The sequence below is a fragment of the Phyllostomus hastatus genome, unplaced genomic scaffold (genome assembly GCF_019186645.2).
Source record: "Phyllostomus hastatus isolate PE091 unplaced genomic scaffold, TTU_PhHast_1.1 phas_scaffold_501, whole genome shotgun sequence".
Taxonomy (NCBI): domain Eukaryota; kingdom Metazoa; phylum Chordata; class Mammalia; order Chiroptera; family Phyllostomidae; genus Phyllostomus; species Phyllostomus hastatus.
The window spans coordinates 20532321-20553641 of record NW_025334033.1 but is presented as its reverse complement, the minus strand read 5'-3'; the positions used below and the strand labels follow the sequence as shown (position 1 = coordinate 20553641).

At 40.3% G+C, this 21321-nt stretch overlaps 1 protein-coding gene across 1 annotated transcript; it reads left to right on the top strand.

The window, feature by feature from the left end:
* Positions 1–977: 977 nt before the first annotated feature.
* RSL24D1 (ribosomal L24 domain containing 1) lies at positions 978–16762 on the top strand. The gene is made up of 6 exons (XM_045822735.1): positions 978–1130; positions 5238–5351; positions 7334–7406; positions 13219–13282; positions 13988–14073; positions 15579–16762. The coding sequence occupies exons 1-6, from the start codon at positions 1050–1052 to the stop codon at positions 15656–15658; spliced, it is 498 nt and encodes a 165-aa protein (XP_045678691.1). The 5' UTR covers positions 978–1049; the 3' UTR covers positions 15659–16762.
* The last annotated feature ends 4559 nt before the right edge of the window (positions 16763–21321 follow it).

Sequence of the window (21321 nt, the reverse complement as noted above, 5' to 3'; positions counted from 1 at the left end):
CCAGTCAGTGAGGGACAAATACCATCTGATCTCACCTTTAACTGGAACATAATCAACAGAAGAAAAAAGCAAACAAAATATAACCAGAGACATAGAAATTAAGAACAATCTAACAATAATCAGAGGGGACAATGAGGGAAGGTTTTTCAGGAACTACTATCAAGGACATATGGACAAAACCGAGGGGGAGGGAGGAAGCAAGGGAGGGAGGTGGGTTTGGCTGGGGTGGGTGGGGGGGGGGATATGCAGACGACTGTGATTGAACAATAAACAACAACAAAAAAAGAATAGAGTGGAGACACACACATACAGTATGTTTGGCTATGCACAGAAAATCTCTGGCAGTTAATAAAAGGAGAGGATTGCCTCTGAGGAGGAGTGCCGGAGGTCGGGACTCAAGTAAAAAACGTTTGGGTTTTGTTTATCTACCACATATGTGTATTGCTTAGAAGGGGGCTGGAGCGAAGGTGAAGAACACCAGCACAAGTCTTTTAAAAATTGCTGGTAAAACCTACCAAGCCCACCTAGCTAGCCTCAGAGACTCAACTGCTTCCCTAGTAGTGAGTGCCCGAGTAGCAGAGGTTCTCGCGGCGGAAGCCAGGCAGGTAGGAGTGAGACTGGAACCAGAGGCTAGGGAAAGGGATGGAGAAATGAGCTCGGACAGACAACGCGATGTGTGAAAAGCTCTCCAAGGGGCAAAGCGCAAACCGAAGAAGAATAAAGGCTGACGTAACGGGGTATGGCAGAGAGGGAAACTACGCGCTGTGACAAGGAGTTCAGTAGGCAGCGAGGAGCCACGTTCCACTTTCTTGCTGGGCTGCCGGGCCAACCGCGCCGTTCTGCGCCTGAGCCAAAGGACAGTGTTTTTGCCGGCGTGGCCACGCGAGGGCGCTGTCAGGGTCGGATCGCTTTCCAGGGGCCTGCACAAGCCAGGATGCTCACCTCTTCCGAGTCGGGAACTCAGAAGATAGTCACTTCCCGTGACGGCGTTGCGTCACTTCCTTTCAAACTCGGCGTCTAGGTGGTGTGGTTCACCACGCGCATTCAACATGCGTATCGAGAAGTGTTATTTCTGTTCCGGGCCTATATACCCCGGCCACGGCATGATGTTCGTCCGCAACGATTGCAAGGTGAGGCGGCCAAGGCCAGGGCGCACACCCAATGCGCACCCGCGGGGCTGAGGCCTAGCCCGCTCGGCGTTGCTCTGCGCCTGCGGCGTTGGGCCAGAGTACCCGCGTTCACCCCGAGAGGGAGTCTCTGCGAGGAGTTCCGGATTTGATCTTCCACTTGGGGAGTTTCTTCTCGAGGGCGTCCGGAATGGAGCTGGTCGTCAGGCTTCCCTGGGGCGAGGTTTGGCCGCTACACGGTTCGAAAGTGGGCCCAGCCAGCCCCCACGGGGCGTGGGGTCAGCTAGGGCGGTGTGGCCACTTTAATACGCGGGCCAAGTTCTTCAAATCAGAGAACTTTGTTGTAGGCATGCCAAGTCAGGCGTCGTTGCTAAGGTCCGTAGCTTAGAGAGCAATGACTTGGGACTGTCCATTGTGTGTAGAGGTTGTTAGAAATGTTGCCTGTTGCTTAATAGTAGACTTGTGTTACGAAGTTACTGGAAGTGAATTGGGGAGAGTCGTAAATGGAAAGGCCCAGAAAGGAGATGACATTGATCCTGGATTTTGAATTTTGCATGAGAAAATGAAGAGAGGGCATTCTAAGTGGAAGGAGAGTGAACAGTTTGAGCAAAGGCACGGAACGAAGCCTTTGTTATGGGTGGTGAAAGAGGCTTGAGGTAGGGCAATAAATACAGGTATAAGACTATATGCAAAAAGATTAGTCTATAAAACATAAGATATACACGGACAGATACACCGTAAAGCCTGGTTATGAAAGATTTTGTGAATGATACATGAATCTTCCTTCTCATATCAGAATGAATCTCATTTCTCTGCTTTCTTTATTGACACATTGTTTTTTGGAATTTGACCTCTCTTACATTTGCCTGTGAATCACTGAGAACTTGTTAAAAAAATACAGATTTCTGGTTTCCACCAGATCCATTGAATTGGAAAATCACCCCTGGGTGGTGATTTTGGCATGGTAAAGAATTACAGTTCCTACTTTATTTTCTTATATCTCTATTATAGATGGAAGATACTGAACTCATTAAATTAGGAGCAAGGGACCTTGCTGAATATTGAGGGACCAAAGCTTTGAAGTTTGGGAACTTCAAAGAACACGTAGAAGATTTCGAAAACCTGCTTTCAGGAACGTGCTAAAAAGATTTATGAAACGAATCATTGCCAGGTTGGAGTCACATTCACGGTGGTCAATATGGCTTTGTAGATTATCTGGTCATGATTTTATATTTGATGATTGTCAACTGGGTGTTGAGATACGGACAACAGATTGTGGGAGATACCTAGAGTTGGGTGTTGATCAAACATATTGGAAGTTCAAGTTGATGAGGAAGTCTTAGGGTGCTGGCAAGGACGGGGAAGCTGAGTGGATCCAGAAAAAAATTGGGGGAGTAAGAAGTGGAGGCCCTGAAGCACTAATGAAGAAAGAAAAGACAGGCACATGTCAGAAATATTGTAGGTCTGGTTTGGGACGACCACAATAAAGTGAGTCGTAATTTCTTTTTTTGCTGGTAGAGGGTCTTCTTTCAATTTGTAAAACATGCAACACCTGCGAAGTGCAGTAAACTGAAGTATGCTTTTGTCTCCATGAATCCCAGTCTCTATCTCCTTACCTCCTGGTCTGAATTTTGCACTTGATAGGGTAATGCTGTTTGTACCTAACAGTGAGCCCAGTGAGATAGAGTTCCTGATTACCTCAGATCATTTTGCTCTCTGAATTAATGTCACTGCCATCTGCTAGAAATGTAAGGGTCATGTTTGACTTCTTCACCTTATCTAGGCCTATTAAGGACTATTCATTTTGCCTTTGCAAAGGATAGTGGTGTCTTTGCTTTCTGTTTCCCTGCCCTGGTGTCAGATTAGGCACTTTTCACTTTTCTAGCCTCCTAACTAGTCTTTTTGCCTTTATGCTCTTAGCTTTTGGGACCATCTGTCATAGAGACTAACGCTCTTTCACTTCTCAGATAGCTTCTTAAAGGTGGAATTAGTGTTATGTTCAATATTTTTACATAGTTTGCAAACAGGAAAAGTACATACAACCTTAACGAGTACTTAATAAATGTTTGTTGAATTAGTGGAATTAGGGGGGGTTGGAGGACTTTGAATGAGGTGTGATTAGATAAATCATTTGCACGTTGAAGATTGAGGATGGTGCTATAGGACTAGGTTAAAAGGGCAACTTGAGCCTGTGAAGCTTTGTCTTACACATAATCCATTTCCCACCTACCCCACTGTAGATTTAAGCACTGTATTGTGTTTCCATATTACTTTATACATGATTATTGTATGTAGCTTTATCCCATTCTTTATATTCTAGTCCAATTGCGATCTCTCTTATTTGGAAAGTGAGACTTTACCACATTTAGGTTGCTAGCCTAAGTTCTGAGGATAGGGATTAATGTTTTAGTTATTTGTCCCTAGCACCTAGTGCAACATCAGGCCCATAGTAGATGTGCTTTTTTTTTTTTTAAAAGATTTTATTTATTTATTTTTAGGGAGGGAAGGAAGGGGGGGGAGAGAGAGAGGGAGAGAGAGGGGGAGAGAGAGGGGGAGAGAGAGAGAGAGAGAGAGAGAGAGAGAGAGAGAAACAGAAACATCAATGTGCGGTTGCTGGGGGTTATGGCCTGCAACCCAGTAATGTACCCTAGTTGGGAATCGAACCTGGAACACTTTGGTTCCCAGCCCGCGCTCAATCCACTGAGCTATACCAGCCAGGGCGTAGATGTGCTTTTTTTTTTGCTCATTGAATCCACTTCCCATCTCCAGTGACTCCAGGCATTTCAGATATTTCATTGTGATTTTCAGGTAAAATGTTAGGCATGGACCTCAAATCGACTTCCCTGTATAACTTTAAGCTGTTGATTCTTTTTGGAAATGAGGAGACCCAGGAAACCTTCAAATCTGTCATTAGCTGTATTTTGGAAATGGGGATTTATCTAGGAGTTATCTAGTAGATATTAAACATAGGAGGCTTTTACTTAAAAAGATTACTAGTACTTTGGGCTGAAAATACTCAAAGAATTTTACTGATAATAATTTCATAGTTACTCCAGGAAACATAGTGGTGCTTGTATTTTCCAATTACTTTGAAATTAATTCAAGAATGTAGATACACTTTCATTCAAGTCCCTCAGAAAATGGCTCTCAGTTGGTATGGGCCTAGATCAGATTAACCTAGCATTGACCACTTCTAAGTATGTCCTAGTGTGTATAAGGACTTGCTTGAAAATCCCCATAGAACAAGGTGTATGTAAAATGAAAAGTATTTTGGCTTGTGATATATAGGCTTACTTAGCTTGAAATGTTTATACCTCATTTTGACCTATTTTTAAAAATGGGTCACATCTTCTAGGTGTGATAATTCAACTCTAAAAATTACTTTTTGTCTTTAGATTTTTTTTAATAACACACAAATTGTAATATGTTCTAAGACATTACAAAGTAACAAAATAATGCATTTTAGATATAACAATGAGTCCCAATAAGCCATTTCAGGAGCACATTGAAGTATCACTGAGGCATTAAATTGTAAGTGCTGTTGAAAGATCACATCATTTGGGATGAAGGTAGAGAATTAAGGTAATGACGAATCTTCCTAGTAGATGTATGGGTACTTTAGAAAAGAAATCTATAGCGAGTTTTAGTTGCCTTTTTGAAATTATTTTGTGCAAAGATGGAAAGAACCAAAGGAGATTTCAGAATGATGGTTTGAAGCTTTTAACCACAATGAGGCACATAGAAAGTGAATTTTGAAAAATATTCTGATATGGGAAGTGATTTAAATGAATGACTTTCCTTAAAATTACTCTTGATTCCAGATTATTATAAGGTTTTACTGTTATTCTATGAAAGTGGTAGTTTTTAACCATAATTTCAGGGCTTTTAGCTTTTAGTTATGAGGATGCTTGAGAGTCAAATTATAGTTCAGTTTCATTTTAATCTGATGTGTCCAAACACATCTAGATGGTCTTGTAAGTAGAAGCAATTGTGAGTGAGAAACATTGTCATTTTTTAGACTTCATGGTATATTTTGTCTGGTTAAGGGTGACATCCTATGATAGAAAAATTTTTAATATTGACTTCTCATTATTTTAACTTTTCTTGTAGGTGTTCAGGTTCTGTAAATCCAAGTGCCATAAAAACTTTAAGAAGAAGCGCAATCCTCGCAAGGTCAGGTGGACTAAAGCCTTCCGTAAAGCAGCTGGTAAAGAGCTTACAGTGGTGAGTATAGTTTTTTTTTTAAGATTTTTAAAATGACTTATTTCTTTATTTTTAGAGAGGGGAAGGGAAGGAAAAAGAGAGGGATAGAAGCATCAATGTGTGGTTGCCTCTCACGTGCCCTCTACTGGGGACCTGGCCCGCGACCCAGGCATGTGCCCTAGACTGGGAATTGAACCTGCGACCCTCTGATTTGCAGGCCCATGCTCAATCCACTGAGCCATGGCGGCCAGGACAATGAATATAGTTTTTACAGTTTAAAATTTTCAGGGTTTTCATTGGGCGGGGGGTGGTGGTTATGTGATTTAATTAACTATAACATGATTGATGAGTGACTTACTCGTATTTGGTTATGGTAATAATTCTCACATGATCCTAAAACCCATAAATCTGTAGAATTCTGAAAAGGAAAAGAATTTCTAATCCAGTTTATAGAAGTGATTTTCCTTATTCTCAAAAAAGCTATTTTTATTTCTTGCAAAGAAAGGGGGAAATCGTTTAAATGGTTTGGGGTGAAGTTGGAAATTGCTTCTTGGGGATTTTGAGAGGGAGTTAAGAGATTAATTAAAGGGGTTCTGAATAGTAGTGAGGGCTTGGTTGAGATTTGTAATAGACTCATTTATCAGTTTATAGATTTCCTTAGGAGGACTGAGTCTGAGAGCAGAGAAACTAGTAGTACTGGTGTGAGGAGGAACAGTGGGGCTGAGGGGTTTCACGTGTGAGCCCCTGGCGTCATACTGCTGTTCCTGAGTGGTGGGCAGGATCTGGGGAAGCCGATCTACATCAACCCCTGCAAAGGGCCGAGGGGGGCGCTGCTGCACAGGCTGCCCTCTGGGGAGGAGGGTCTCTATTAAACTGTCTCCTCCCTCCCTGACTTCCTCTTCCCTCAAACCCAGGACTTCTTTCCTGCCTCTCTGCTCCTTAAGGGCAGTATCTAAGTAGTTGCCATGAAGCCACATCCTTTTCTGGCTTCTTTAACACCAGAGATTTTCAATGAATGTAATGAATATGTTTTGACACAATGCAAGGCCAAATTACAATTACTGTTACAAAAATAAATTTCAGTGTGGACAAGAAGAAACATGCACCTCAGGTGTAGGTGGCAGCTGTGTGAGTGAAGAAAAGATGCCGGTCACAGTCATTTGCGGGTGACCTTGTCATTGTTGATGTTGCTGTGATGTAAATAGAGTCATGTGGATGTATAATAGAGGAAGCCAGATATAGGTTGAGTTTTGTTCCATGTGCCTGTGTTAGGTAGATTTGAAGACCAAGAAATACCTGTCATTTTCCTAAGAAACCTGTAGCTTTTCCAAAGTTGTTTTTGCATGTTTTAAGATAAATAGGATTAATGGTCAAAATACCAGCTTCATGTAGAAGGGGCCTGAAGAATTTCATGGCAAAGCTTATGCCATGTAGAGTAGCACTACACTGATTTGAAGATGTGTAGTTTCACACCTTTATGCTATAACACAAAGGTGTATAGGTCTTGAAATATATAAGCATGATAGGTATTTAGGGTTGAACCATTGAAATTCTCAATGTATGGCTGTTTTTTGATCTATGAAAAGTGGTAATTTCATATGGTTCAGCCTGATACAAAATTTTCTGACTGTGAGTCTTATCGAGGACTGGGAAGTTAGGGAAACTTTTTCAATTTGTTTTATTATCCCGATTGTTATATGCCTCTTAGGAGGGACGGGGGCTGAGTTGTCCCCTGCCCCCCCCTTCCGGCTCCGGCTCCGGCTCTGGCTCCGGCTCCGGCTCCGTTTGAGAAGCACTAGGACATAGAGAAGGGCCGTCTGGGGCACCGTGGTGGGGACGGAGAAAAGGTTTGAGACCTTGCGTTGTGTTGCCGGATCACCCTGAGGGAACCCTGACGTGTGTTCATAGTTTGAAACACTTGGGATGCTTGTGGAAAGGAGAATAAATTTTAAGAAATGTGTCTTTCATACCTGCGTAAAAACCATGTTTTCACCCCCTTACAGGATAATTCATTTGAATTTGAAAAACGTAGAAATGAACCAGTCAAATACCAGCGAGAGCTGTGGAGTAAAACAAGTAAGTGAAAAGGGAATGCCAGGCACTTTCAGGAGAGATGGGTTTGGGATATTGTTGCAACTTTAATGCCCCTTTGTTGTTTAAATACTACATTTCTTCTCTTTTTTATTGGCTAGCTTTTGTTCTGTTATCCTCATTTTAATGATTCTGTTGTATTTGTGTCTTCTATATAAACTGTCCGAAATCCCTTCCAGAAGTGGCTGATGTGTCCACTATAAATATAATGTAATTATTAAATTTAATATTATTTGAAGTGTCCATACATATAAAACATCCAAGTATCTGAAAAAAATAGAGATGGAGAATACTTTTTTGGATGAACATGGCACAGTTAAAATACACACGAAACCTAGAATACTTACAAGTTATAGATAATTTGATTTAGGGATATAAGCAATGTATTCTGTATACCTTATAAGATTTAGCGCTTTGGTAAAATAAAAAAGTACAGCACTTTAGATAATTACAGATTTTCTGTCAGAATTGATAAGTGCTTAACTTAGGTAAAAATGAAGGCATAGGTTACTGAAATTAAAAGCAGTAATATCTTGTTCTTGTCTTTGTTTTTTTCGGAAGTAGGCAGAGACTGACAATAAGCCCACATGTACTAAAATTTAGTTTCTTAAACCAGTGTGTAGATTCCGCTGTGTCTCTCTGTGCACGCGTGTTTGAGTTTGAGGGTCCCGGCCCTGCCTTTCTTTCCCCTGTGGAGTCTTTAGCCAGTTCAGTCTCAGGTCGAAGGTGATGTAGTGTGTGAACCAGAAGTCCCTGTTGCTCAGAATCCCACAGACTTTATTGGTCAGTAGTAGACCTCAGACAGGGCCTCCCTTACAATGTTCTCCTCTGTCACAGGACTTCAGGAGAGGACCTGAGAAATCGTGGGTGGGCCTTTGTGATGGCATTTGGTGCCCTCTAAGTTTTCATCTTCCTGAAGTGTGTAGAAATCAAAGTCCAGGTCTAGAATTGCCTGTTCCACATAGCACTAAATATTCTGCCCCTTGGTGTGTTTTTTTCTTTCTTTAAAAAATTTTTTAAATTTTAAAAAAATATTTAAAAAAATTTTTGTTTTGTAATTAGAGGGAGAGTTGTTCTGAAAAGCAGTTGGTTTTATTGGGTTTATTTGGTAAGGAAGTAACATTTATTCAAACTCAGGATTTCTAAAGAGATTTATAATTTCATAGGATTCTTTTTACTTATTGTTTGATTTGAAAGAGAGAGAGAGAGATTGATTTGTTGTTTTATGTATTTATGCATTCATTGGTTGCTTCTTGTGTGTACCCTGACTGGGGACTGAACCCGTAACCTTGGCTTATCTGGATGATGCTCTGACCAACTGAGCTACCTAACCAGGGCCAGGATTCTTTTTTTTTATTGTGATATAATTGCCATATTGTTACAGAACACAACAAGGGGGGCCTGGGACGATATACTATTATTTAAAAGGCCCCCAGGTCCGTCATGTCTGCCGCCCGAGGAAAGATGTCTCTCAATGCCAGAGATTCGTGAAAAGGAAAGGAAATGTTTATTTAATGCTATACAGACTTAAAGTAGTGACCTAATGTCTTTATCAAAAATCCCGAAGTCCCCCAAAACACCCACAAACAGACACAGTCCTTCCTTCCTTCCCCCTTTGCCCAGTCCAGAGTACCGTATCTCAGGAAAGGAAAAACGAAGTCCATGGCTCAGGCAGTCCTCTGGTTCTTCCCAGTTAGTCCTCCATCTCGACTGGGAGACCTCCCTGGGTTCCCGGCACCCTCCGCTGAGTCGCCGGGATCTCTGCTAAAACCAGGTGGTGGTTCCCCTTCTAAAGCTGTGGGGGTCCCCACTCTGTCCAGGCCTCGTGGTTCTCCCTCTCAGGGCTGCGGGAAGGGGAGAGTCCCCACTCTGCCAAAGCCGCGTGGTTCTCTCTCCTAAAGCAGCACGGTTCTCTCTGGGATGCAGGAGTCTCCACTCCATCAAAGCCGCGTGGTTCTCCCTCTCAGGGATGTGGGAGTCTTCACTCTGCTAAAACTGTGTGTCTCTCTCCACAATGGCCATGATCCTCTCTGCACCTCCACAGCCACATGGTTCTCTCTCTCAGGGCTGCGCATGGTTCCCCCTCCTAAAGCACCATGGTTCTCTCCTCAAGCAGCATGGTTCTCCTTCTTAATGGCCACCAAGTCTGGGTTTTAAATCCCCGCGGCCAATCTTCCTCTGCAGCCCCATTTCCGACTCCTCCCACACTCGGCTTCACTTGCCAGAATTCGTATCCTTCCAGCTTTACCAGGCTGCCATCATGAGTCTGGGCAGGCGTGGCCCCATGTCCTGGAGCCAATCTTCTCCAAGCTCCCACGCAGGCGCTGTGGCTTGGGGGGGATCTGCCCCCAGTCACATGTTGGTGGGGAAGTTACTTCCATTCCCCTGGCTCAGAGATGATCACAGCTATTTAACATACCTAAGCGACCAGCCAAAGGCTATAGATATGTTAAATGACCACGCCAGAGGGTAGCTGCAAGGCTGTTGCTATGCAAAACAGATCTCAATGGCCCTGCTCCATTTGTCCCTTCCCCTAACCCACACCCTGGGTGGGGGGATGGAGACATCTTAAAATCTCCTGGACACCTTAAGTTCTGGACCCCATTTCAAATGCCCACTTGGGGTCCCCCCTCTTGGCTGCACCCTGTAACAATATAACATATATTAGTTTCATGTGTACAAACATAGCGATTTGATATTTGTATGTATTGAGAAATCACAACAGTACGTCTAGTTAACATCCATCACCTCACATAGTTAAAAATTTTCCATAGGATTCTTAAATTGATTCCAAAAGGCACTCTTGTCAAGGACATTATTGGAAGATCTTAAAGCATTTCTGGACCCCAGAGAGTTTTTTTTCATTTTGGCCTTTGTTCTCTCTGTTACTACTTGAAGATAGTAGCTCCAGATCACCCTGGCATGCCTTATTTAGTGGTTATTCAGCTTGATGTTGAAACTGGGGCACGTACCTTATTTTAGTTACGTGTGGATATGCAGTTGCTATGACCCTCCGTGCTGGTTTCATGTTGTTTCCATTGATTGTGGGAAATATTGTGGTGTTCTGTAAGACTGCGTGTACTTGAACAGTGAGCACTGATTGCCACACAAAGATGAAGAGGGCGCACACAGTCTCTGCCCTCCCGGTGCATTTTAATGAGTACGCCTCCTTCACTGCTTCTGTTGGATGGTAATTGGCTCACGTATGATCACAGTCTCATGCCCTTGCCCCACTTGTTGATATGGCTGCACGTCCTGTAGGAAGCGGTGCTCTATTGAGGTTTTTTTTTCCCTGCACACATTATGTTGTCTTTTCCTGTTGGGATCCTAAAGATAGATTTTCCAAAGATTTCTTGGGTAGACAGTATGAGTCTTTTGGAACATAAAGCTATTTCCTGCTGGCTTACACAATTAATAGTTGTTAGTAGTGTTCCAGGAAAACATTTTATTCTTCTAAAAGATTTCTTGATTCTCCACATTCCCTATTTCAGTATCATCTTCTCTATAAACTAGTTTGTTAACAATAGTTTTATATTTATTGCGTATATTATAAAATTGCGTGAAGGTGTGGACTTGCCAGCCTTTGTTAAGATGCTGATGTCTGCAGAAACAGCAGCAGCAGAGCTTTGAAAGCAGTGATAGTAGGAACAATGATTTCTCTTTGATTCATGTCTCTCTGTACTGCAGATCCATTTTTAATATCTATTAGATGCTTCTTACATTTAAAATTTTTTGGTCTTCTGGAATATCCAGAAATGCAGTGTCTTATTCTTGGAAAGGATGTACCTTCCACTTGTGTGTTTATTTCCCTTCTGAGTAACTTCAAGATGTGGAAATGCTTCTGAGTACTAGAACTTGCCTTTATCATTTTTGCTGAAAGGTAGACAAAGAGGAAAAAAATAACATATCAAGTATACAGGATAGGGCAGAAGTAGGTTTACAGTTGTAAGTATGCAAAACATTTTATTCTGGTATTATTTATTAATTATTGCATTTTCCATACAAACAACTGTAAACCTACTTTTGCCCCACCCTATATTATTAATTCTAAGCCACATCATGCACAGATTTAGAATTAATATTGTCTTATAGTTATTCATATAAACATCATCTTAATTTAGGGACACCATGGGGTCTTTTGGGGAATCTTATTAAAATTCAGATTCTGATACAGTATGTCTCGGTGGGGCCTAAGATTGTGCATTTCTAACAAACTTCCAGGTGGTGTCGGTGTTGCTGGTCCCCAGCCTGCACTTAAACAAGTTTTTATTTTGACATAATTTCAGACTGAATAGAAAAGTGGCAAGAATAGAATACCCTTACATAGATATCCTTACTTTTACTCTAGGTATCCTACATCTAGATTTCCTGAATGTTAACATTTTATTAAATTTACCCTTTCTCTCTCCCTTTTCTTCCTTTTATAATTTTTTTCTGAACTGTTTAAGTTGCATACATAATGATCCTCTTCCCTAAAGAGCTTAATATGTATTTCCTAAAAATAGAACATTCTCTCATACAACCACAGTGCAGTTGTTCGAATCAAGAAATTAGCACTGATATAGTAGTGTCATCTTAGACATTTTTAGATTTCTCTAATTGTCCCAGTATCTTTTATTGCAAAAGTTGTTAGAATAGTACGTGTCACACACCTCTTTAGTCTCTTTCAGTTTGGTACAGTTCTTGACTTTTCATATTTCATGATATTTGACCATTTTGAAGAATATGGGCCAGGTGTTTGTTTTAAAATTCAGATGATGTACATTTGGCAGGAACACCATTGACATGACGTTGAGTTTATCATTGTCCTGTCAGGAGGCACCTGCTGTTCATTAGTCCTATTACTGGCAGTGCTGCTTAATCTTTGGTTAAGAGGGTATCTGCAGGTTTCTACACTGTAGAGTTAGTGTTTTGCTTCTTGCAACTGATAACTGTGTTGTGGGGAGATACTTTTGGACTGTGAATGTCCTGCTATTCTTCAGCTCCACAGACTGCACTGACAGAAGCTAGGTTGGGAGTATGCTGTATGGTAGCGACCAGCCACAGGGTCTGCTGAGCACTTCAGATGTGGCTAGTCAGTCAAAATGTGCCGTAAATGTAAAACACTCATGGTTTTTGAAGATTTGGTATGAAAAAGAAGCATAAAAGGTCTCAGTAACATTTTTTATATTGATTACATATTGAAATGACAGTATTCTGGGTATGTTGGTAAAACAAAATATATCATCAAATTTAATTTTGACCTGTTCCTTTTTACATTTTTAATGTGGCTGCTAGAAATTTAAAATTATGTATGTGGTGTGTCTTATATTGGACAGTGCTGATGCAGATACTAGAGCATAGTTGGACTCAGCTCCTGTACACACTTTCCAAAATAGGTGACTCTTAATGGCTGAGAATATGGGAGATTGGTTGACTGGTTATTTTACCAGTATTCATACTGTGCTGTATCCCAAGCACTTGAAGAAAAAGTGGTCTTTCTGACCAGGAAGGTGCTATTACTTAGGGAGACGACAAATTCAGAGTGGGATTAGTTGCTGTTAATCTGAGTTCTCTGTAGAATAAAATTTGAAAAGCACTGGATTGCTTTAACATAGTTAGAGAAATGATACTTGTGAAAGTGAGAAAGTTCATAGTGATGGCAACAAAGGGTACATACCTTCTTCAGCTGTTTTAGGAGGGATTTTTTTCATTGAGTTTTTCATTTAATCGGTTTCTAAATTAGAATAAAGAAATGATTTTTAGAGCTCTTGCTTGAGTGTGAATAATTTGCCAACTCTTACGAATTTTTTTGTAGTTGATGCAATGAAGAGAGTCGAAGAGATCAAACAGAAACGGCAAGCTAAATTCATAATGAACAGGTATGGAAAACGTGTTGAATAACTTGGAAAAATAATTACTAACACACATCTAGAGGCATTTGGTTTTATTTCACTTCTTACTTTCATGTAACTTCAAACTTACAAAAATTGGCAAGCATAGTATAAAGAACTCTTATATATTCTATTAGCATTTTGCCACATTTACTTTAAGCCCTGTTGCTGTGGTCATCTGTTACAGAAAAGAAGCATGTGCCAACAACGCTTTAGCTTTCAAAGATTGTTAAAAGGGGCCTAAATGTTTGAGAACAAGTCTCAGTGTTTTTTTGTTGTTGTCACTGAATGTCTTAAGAATTTGTGCTCTTATAATTACTGAATGATTTAAAAAATTGGGTAAGAAAGACTGCTCTCTGAGCAGGAAAGATCTAGGCACTAAAGAGATTTATACTACGTGTGCATGATAGACAGTGATCTCTGACAGTTAATGTCTTCAGTTTCATTCCTTCATTCACTCAGCAAGTGTACATCGAACCCCCATCTCGTTTCCAATCAGTACTAGGGATACATTGAACAAAAAAGTTTGTAGTGTCAGAATCCTGTTTAAGCTAATTAGGAACTAGAAAATAACTGAGTTCCCACTCTTCATCCGTATGGCTTATTTAATTAATACATTTTGTTTTTAAAAATTATGGGTTAATGTGTAAAGTTGTAGTAATTGAAATTTTGGCGTTAATGTTTTTACCCCAGGTTGAAGAAAAGTAAAGAACTACAGAAAGCTCAGGACATCAGAGAAGTCAAGCAGAACATCCACCTCATCCGGGCCCCTGCTGCAGGTAGGTGGTGCTCTGCCCACTGGCTCTCCGCTTTCGGGAGAGAGGCGAAAAATCCAGATTTTTGTGGTCTGTATAATTGGGTGTCAGCCAGCCTTTTAAGGGTATTTTTTTAAAGTAAATGTTGTTATCTCAGTACATTTATGATACAACTTGGTTAAAAAATATAATTTATTCAGTATATTAGTTTCAGTCAACTTTTTATGTATGCTGTTTCTTTTCTGTTCTTCATAAAATCCTATTTTCTGTATGGTATCTCCCCAAGTTAATCAAAATGAGCTGACAAATAATTTCATAGATAATTTTGTCTCATACCTGTGTTTATTAAAGGACAGTTTTGTATTAGTAGTTCCCAGATGTTGGTCAGTATGGGAACTGCTCAAGGAACTTGGCTGAGGTTGGAAATACAGAGGCTGAGGCCCTTTGAGTCTGGGCCTCAGGTCCTTAAGTAGTTCTCCAGGCAAGTCTGATACATACGTTTGAGAACTACAGTTTTGTATTAGAACCTTGTCTTTGTGCTTATGGAACTTACCGATAGTCACTCATTTGGGCAGTTGTATGCGTAGTTTCTTTTGTGAGGTGTGAGAAAACCAGTCTTTTACTCAGCTGGCACCAAGTACAGTCTGTTATACAATTTACTCGTGCAGACTTCTTAAAGAGAGAAATTTTGGTGAGATTTAGTTGAAGATTTGATTCCTGAATGATTCCGAGCCTAAACCTTAATAAAGGTTAAATTCTGTAAGCACATGTTAAATGGATTTGTGTTAAGTCCTACCTTGGTTGTTTTTGTACCAAATTTTATTAAAATAGAATCCTAGAGTATTTGTTTCACATATAGATGATATAGACTGACACCCAGAAAACAATAAGAGTGAATCATTGTAACCTAAGTTTTTAGGGAACCTCAGAGGTTGGTGATCCAGTGTTTAGAGCAGGGACCATAGATCCATGAGGTCCAGGGTTCAAATTTTATCCCTTTGATTTACTGGACTTACCAGCTGAGTGACCTTTGGCAAGGTCATCTGTCTCTGTGCCTCAGCTGTTCTTCCCCCCCACCGCCCCCCAAGAGTGACACTATTTATTTATTTATTTTTAAAGATTTTATTTATTTATTTTTAGAGAGGGAAGGAAGGGAGAAAGAGAGAGAGAAGGAAACATCAGTGTGTGGTTGCTGGGGGTCATGGCCTGCAACCCAGGCATGTACCCTGACTGGGAATCGAACCTGTGACACCTTGGTTTGCAGCCCGTGCTCAATCCACTGAGCTACGCCAACCAGGGCTTCAGCTATTCTTATCACTACAATGCAAGTGGTTATGAGAGTGAAATGAGTAAATGTAGGTAGAATGCTTACTTAATGTATGGCATAAAACCTGTATAAGTGTATTTGCTATTCCTAAATATCTTAGAAATGGTAAGTTTTATTTTAAAACCTCCAGTTTCCTTTATAAAGTGTTGATATGTTCTATAGGGTCTATAGGTGATAAAGTTTTTGATTTCTTTTGTTAAAGGCAAAGAAAAGCAGCTGGAAGACAAAATGGTACAGAAACTACAAGAGGATGTGGACATGGAAGTTCTTCATGACGGTTAAACCATTTCTGTGAATGCACTGAGAAATCTTCTTTAGAGGCTTAGACATTCTAAGTTCCTCATTTATTTTTTACTAAAGGTGACTCAAATGAAAAGCTGATTAAAATTACATCTCTTCTACATTGCTGCCTGCAAAACATCAGATAATAAGGATGCTGGATTGCTTCTCACTGGTAAACCTTCACTCTTAGATTTACTTATGTAAATCATGAAAATTCTGTAAACACAAAGTGCATTGTGGACATAAAATGATCATGTCATTTGGATAATGACACCATTTATGTAATAACTAGTGACAAAAATTCATGGCTGGTGATATATAAAATAAAATTTTCTTTGCAGTAAAAATATTCCCTTTACTAACATTATAGAAGGAGGGATACATTTAAGGAACTAATGAACAGTATGATAATTAGCCCCAAGTACTAATAGCTTTTGTTTTGATTTCAGTATTTCCTGTCTTGGTTTATCAACATTTTAGAAGAACATAGTGGCCTCATATACTGAAGCCTAATTCTCTCGGATATTTTCACCTGTGAGGATAGGCAGTCGTAGATGTTGGGGTGAAAGCTGAATGGTCGTTTCTGAAATGGCACTTCGCTCTCTAATTTCCACTTTGGAGAATATTTTAACTGGAGATTCCTGGTAGAACAAGTTGTAGTTTTCCAGCTCAACAATGATTTAGAAGCAGAGGAATCTAGAGCTTTTTAAAATGTTTGCATGATTTTCTTTTAAAAAGCTAATTGTTTTTGGGAAAATTGAATTTGGGTAGAATGTCTGTATATTATTTGCACATAAAATCATTTCTGTAGTGAGTGTCTACATACTTATTTAAAGGTACTAAAGATAAAGTATCGATTACTTGGAGGAAAATAACTTCACCCACATGTGCTACTGAAAAATATATACTTAATGCTTCATGTTTCTGTATTACATTATTTATGAGTATGAAAAATATTAAGTAACTCAGTTTTTATATTTTTTAGGACAATCTAGAATAAGTTTCAAATTCTTAGGGTTATATAATTATATAGACTGACTAAATTTTTACTTCAGTATTAGTAATAAAGTGGACTGATCACTGATCAAGTGTTAAAAGACTTGATTTCCAGTGTGGTTTTGCCTTTGTGTTCTTACTTGTAAATGTAGCTCATTTGTAAACAATATTATTGATGTAACAATATATACACACGTATATATACATATATATACACAATCAAAGACATTTGTAAAATTAGTCAAAGTTTTCTCTCCATACTGTATTCATGTTTGTTTTAATATAAACATGTTCAAAATTATATACTGTTAGGAAACAAGTTTCCACCATGCTACTTAGGGAGCAACTTGCTAGTGCCTTAAGACCATGTATTTTGGGGAAACTGAGCTAAAACAAAGAGCTGACACTACATCTCGTGCTTAACATCCAGACAGTTGCCTTAACTGTCAGGATGGATTTCATAGTAATTTGAGAGCCTAGTCTCATAAAGTTTCTGTATTTGACTGCCACAGTTTTATCCTCTGTAGCTGTCTAAGCTCGGATCACTGAGATGAGTTGTCCGTTTAAGATGGTCCCTGGGTGTTGACATGGTACCATGCATTTAGGCTACTAACTGTGCCTGGGCAGTTAGCATAACACAAAAGCATAAAATTGTCCAGACATCCATCACACAGATCTTTTATACGGCACACCTTGGAGATAGTGCAGGTTCGGTTTCAGACCACCACAGTAAAGTGAGTCGTAATCTTTTTGCTTGTGAAGGATCTTGCCTTCAGTTGATAAAAAATGCAACATCATCTTCCGGCCAAGATGGAGGTGTAGGTAGACATACTGTGCCTCCTCACACAACCAAAATAAGGACCACAACATTTAGAAACAAAATAACAACCAGAACTGACAGAAAATTGAACTGTATGGAAGTTGGACAACCAAGGAGTTAAAATAGACACATTCATCCAGACAGGTAGGAAGGGTGGAGAGTGGAGTCAGGCAGCTGGGCAGAGAGGGGTCGTGGCACAAAAAGCAGTGGCACTGGGCGTGTAAGGCATCCCAGGCACACAAGACCACACTGGGCGGACCCTGGGCACGCAGGCGGTGGCTAGCACACCCCTGGTGCAGGATGGCAACAGGCAGACCCAGCGAGGTGGCGATTGTGAAGCGAGGCACTGTGCACAAGGCACAAGGTGGCTGGTGGACCAGGTGGTCCCACATTCATGCAAAGATAAACCAGGAGAAACTGGGGAGCGAGACAGACTGAGCAACCCAGGGTCCCAGCACGGGGAAATAGAGCCTTGGGTCATTGATTGGAAATACCTGTGGGAGTTGAGGTGTAGGGAGAGAATCCTAGCCTCATAGGAGAGTTCGTTGGAGAGACCCATGGGGGCCCACCCACATGGGTATGAGCATTAGAAAGGCCCAGTTTGCTTGGGGGAAGTGGTGGAAGGGACTGAAATCAGACAGAGAGCAGAGCGGGTGCCATTGTTCCCTCTTGGGCCCCACCCCCACATACAGCGTCACAACCCTGCAACTGGGTTGCCCCGCCCTAATGAAAACCTAAGGCTCTACCCCTCATACATAACAGGCGTGACACGACAAAAAAAAAAAGGCCCAAACAAAACAACAGATTAAAGCTCCACAGCAAATACAACTAAGTGACCAAGAGATAGCCAACCTATCAGATGCACAGTTCAAAGCACTGGTGATCAGGATGCTCACAGAATTGGTTGAATTTGGTCACAAATTAGATGAAAAAATGAAGTCAATGGTAAGTGAAATGAAGGAAGATGCACAGGGAACCAATAGTGATGGGAAGAAAACTGGCACTCAAATCAATGGAGTGGACCAGAAGGAAGAAAACCAAACAGAAAAGAATGAAGAAACGAATTAAAAAAAAAATGAGAGGCTTAGGAACCTTCAGGACATCTTTATAAACATTCCAACATCCGAATTATAGGGGTACCAGAAGGGGAAGAGGAAGAACAAGTAGAAAACTTATTTGAACAAATAATAAAGGAGAACTTCACCATTCTGGCAAAGGAAATGGACTTCCAGGAAGTCCAGGAAGCTCAGAGAGTCCCAAAGAGGTTGGACCCAAGGAGGAACACACCAAGGCACATCATAATTACATTACCCGAGATAAAAATGAAAGAATTCTGGAAGCAGCAAGAGATAAGGGGACAGTAACCTACAAAGGAGTTCCCATCAGACTGTTAGCTGATTTGTCAAAAGAGACCTTGCAGACAAGAAGGGGCTGGAAAGAAGTATTCCAAGTCATGAAAGGCAAGGACCTACATCCAAGATTACTCTATCCAGCAAAGCTTTCATTTAGAATGGAAGGGCAGATAAAGTGCTTCTCAGATAAGGTCAAAAGGAGTTCATCACCAAGCCCTTATTATAGGAAATGTTAAAGGGACTTATCCAAGAAAAAGAAGATAAAAAATGTACAGTAAAATGACGGCAAACTCACAATTATTAACCACACCTAAAACAAAAACTAAGCAGACAACTACAAGAGGAATAGAACCACAGAAATGGAGATCACATGGAGGGCTAGCAACAGGGGAGTGGTAGGAGGAGTGAGGGGGAAAAGGTACAGAGAATAAGTAGCATAGATGGTAGGTAGAAAATAGGGGGAGGGCAAGAATAGTATGAGAAATGTAGAAGCTAAAGAATTTAAGACACATGGACATGAACTAAAGGGGAATGTGGGTGGAAGAAGGTGTGGAGGGGAATGAAGGGGGGGAAATGGGACAACTGTAATAGCATAATCAATAAAATATATTTTAAAAATGCAACATTGAAGTATGGTAAAGCAAAGCACAATAAAATGAAGTATGCCTGTAGTCTCTTAATTGCTTAAGAGCAATGTAGAGCTAGAAATCATAGAAAAGAATATACATATCTTACAAAACCTTGTAAGAGTACAGAAAAAATTCTCACGTTAAAAAGAAACCTCTCTAAAATAGGAAACCTTAAGATGTTTATCCTGTAGAAGGGAGTTTGAGAAGGACTGGCTATTTTACAGTATGTCATGAAACAGACAGCATTATTCTTACCTTACAGATGGAAAAGTGTAGGTCTAGGCAATACCTCTTTTCACACATCTAGCAGGTGGAGACCAGGATTTCCGTCCATACAAGTCTGTCTCCAGGATTGCTCTGCATGTATGTAGAAGGGATTTATCCAGAACCTCACAGAGTCAGCCTTCATAAATCCAGGTGTTTGCTGTAAGAGATCACTATGTAAGTCACTTTTGTGACATGTGATTGTGACTTGGTTTCTTCATCTAATAAATGGAGATAATATAACCAACCTTAGGATTTTTTATGAAGATCCAATCAGTTAGTACATGTAAAATAGTCATTTTAAGGCCACTGCCATAGTAAGCTAGTGTTTCAATGTTAGCTATTAGGATTAGTTGTGTACCCTACCCCCCTCCGCCCCTTCCCCACCCTGTTCTTTAGCTCACATTTTAAATGAAAATCTGGGAAAAGACATCAGACTTTAATCACTCAGATTTACAGTATAAATTACAATATTGAATGAAGACTACCTTGTAAAAGTTAACAGGGCAGCCTGCTGAAGTAAAAGTGTTGAAAAGATAAAGGGAAAAATCAATATTAGAAAATAACTCAATTTCAAAGGACATAGGAGTTTCCCCAAGTGTATATCCCTTTACCGATACATAGAAGACTTGAAAGCTAATACATTTTACTGTTCATGTCTTTATACTGTGTTGATATAATCATTTTTGTATCTGAATTTCTTTTTATAGGAGAAGTTACCTTTATCTAAATAATGTATTCTTCTGAATGTAAGAAGCTCTACCTTCTGGTGCCACAGGGTGAGCCTCTGCTTGAACATTCTCCCTAGGTTTTGAATCTTTAAAATTTTTATTTTCCAATTACAGTTGGCATAATAACTAATAACTACAATATTAGTTTTGGTCATATAACATAGTGATTGGACATTTATATATACCTTATGAAATGATTACCCTGGTAAGTCTAGTACCCACCTGGCACCATGCATAGTTATTACAATATTATTGACTATATTCCCTGTGCTGTACTTTTTGTTGCCAGGTTTTGAGTGTTAACTGAAGCTATTGTGGGGGTTGGAGGTGATGTTTCTGCCATATTCCCTTCCCTGGGGTACCAGTTACCTGATCTGTTGTCCTGCCTCCTCTTCTGTGTCCTCCCTGCTTCCATCCCCATGATCCTGCCAGTACAGTCCTTTTGCCAGAGTTTGTAACCAGAAGTCTTGACTGACGTTCATCCCCATCCTCTCCAGCAAATCTAGGCAACCCATTTCTATCATAATCTAAGAGTAGAGGGGCTTGCTTACTCCAGGCACATGTTAAATACTTGGTGTATGGAAGGTGCTCAATACATGTGACTAAATGGAAAATGAGTGTGTAACTATATGCAAAGTTTACTTCATATAGTTTACTTAAATAATGAGTAACTTGAAAGATACAAAGAATAGATTACCAGAAGGGAGAAACATGAGCAAAGGAAGCAGCCTTTCTGTGACTTCAGATTGGCCCTGTTGGGAAGACCTGCTGAACAAGCAGTGCCTGCCTTGGATTGCACACCTGATTCTACTGCTTCAGTCCAGCATTGGTGAGAGGCCAACCTGCGTTTCTGGGCCTGGTTGGAGTAATC

Excerpts from the sequence above, each read along its gene's own strand:
- RSL24D1 (XM_045822735.1), top strand. The coding sequence starts at position 1,050 with ATGCGTATCGAGAAGTGTTATTTCTGTTCCGGGCCTATATACCCCGGC. Across the intron at positions 7,407-13,218 it reads AGAGCTGTGGAGTAAAACAA|TTGATGCAATGAAGAGAGTC; the intron begins GTAAGTGAAAAG and ends ATTTTTTTGTAG. Across the intron at positions 13,283-13,987 it reads GCTAAATTCATAATGAACAG|GTTGAAGAAAAGTAAAGAAC; the intron begins GTATGGAAAACG and ends TTTTTACCCCAG.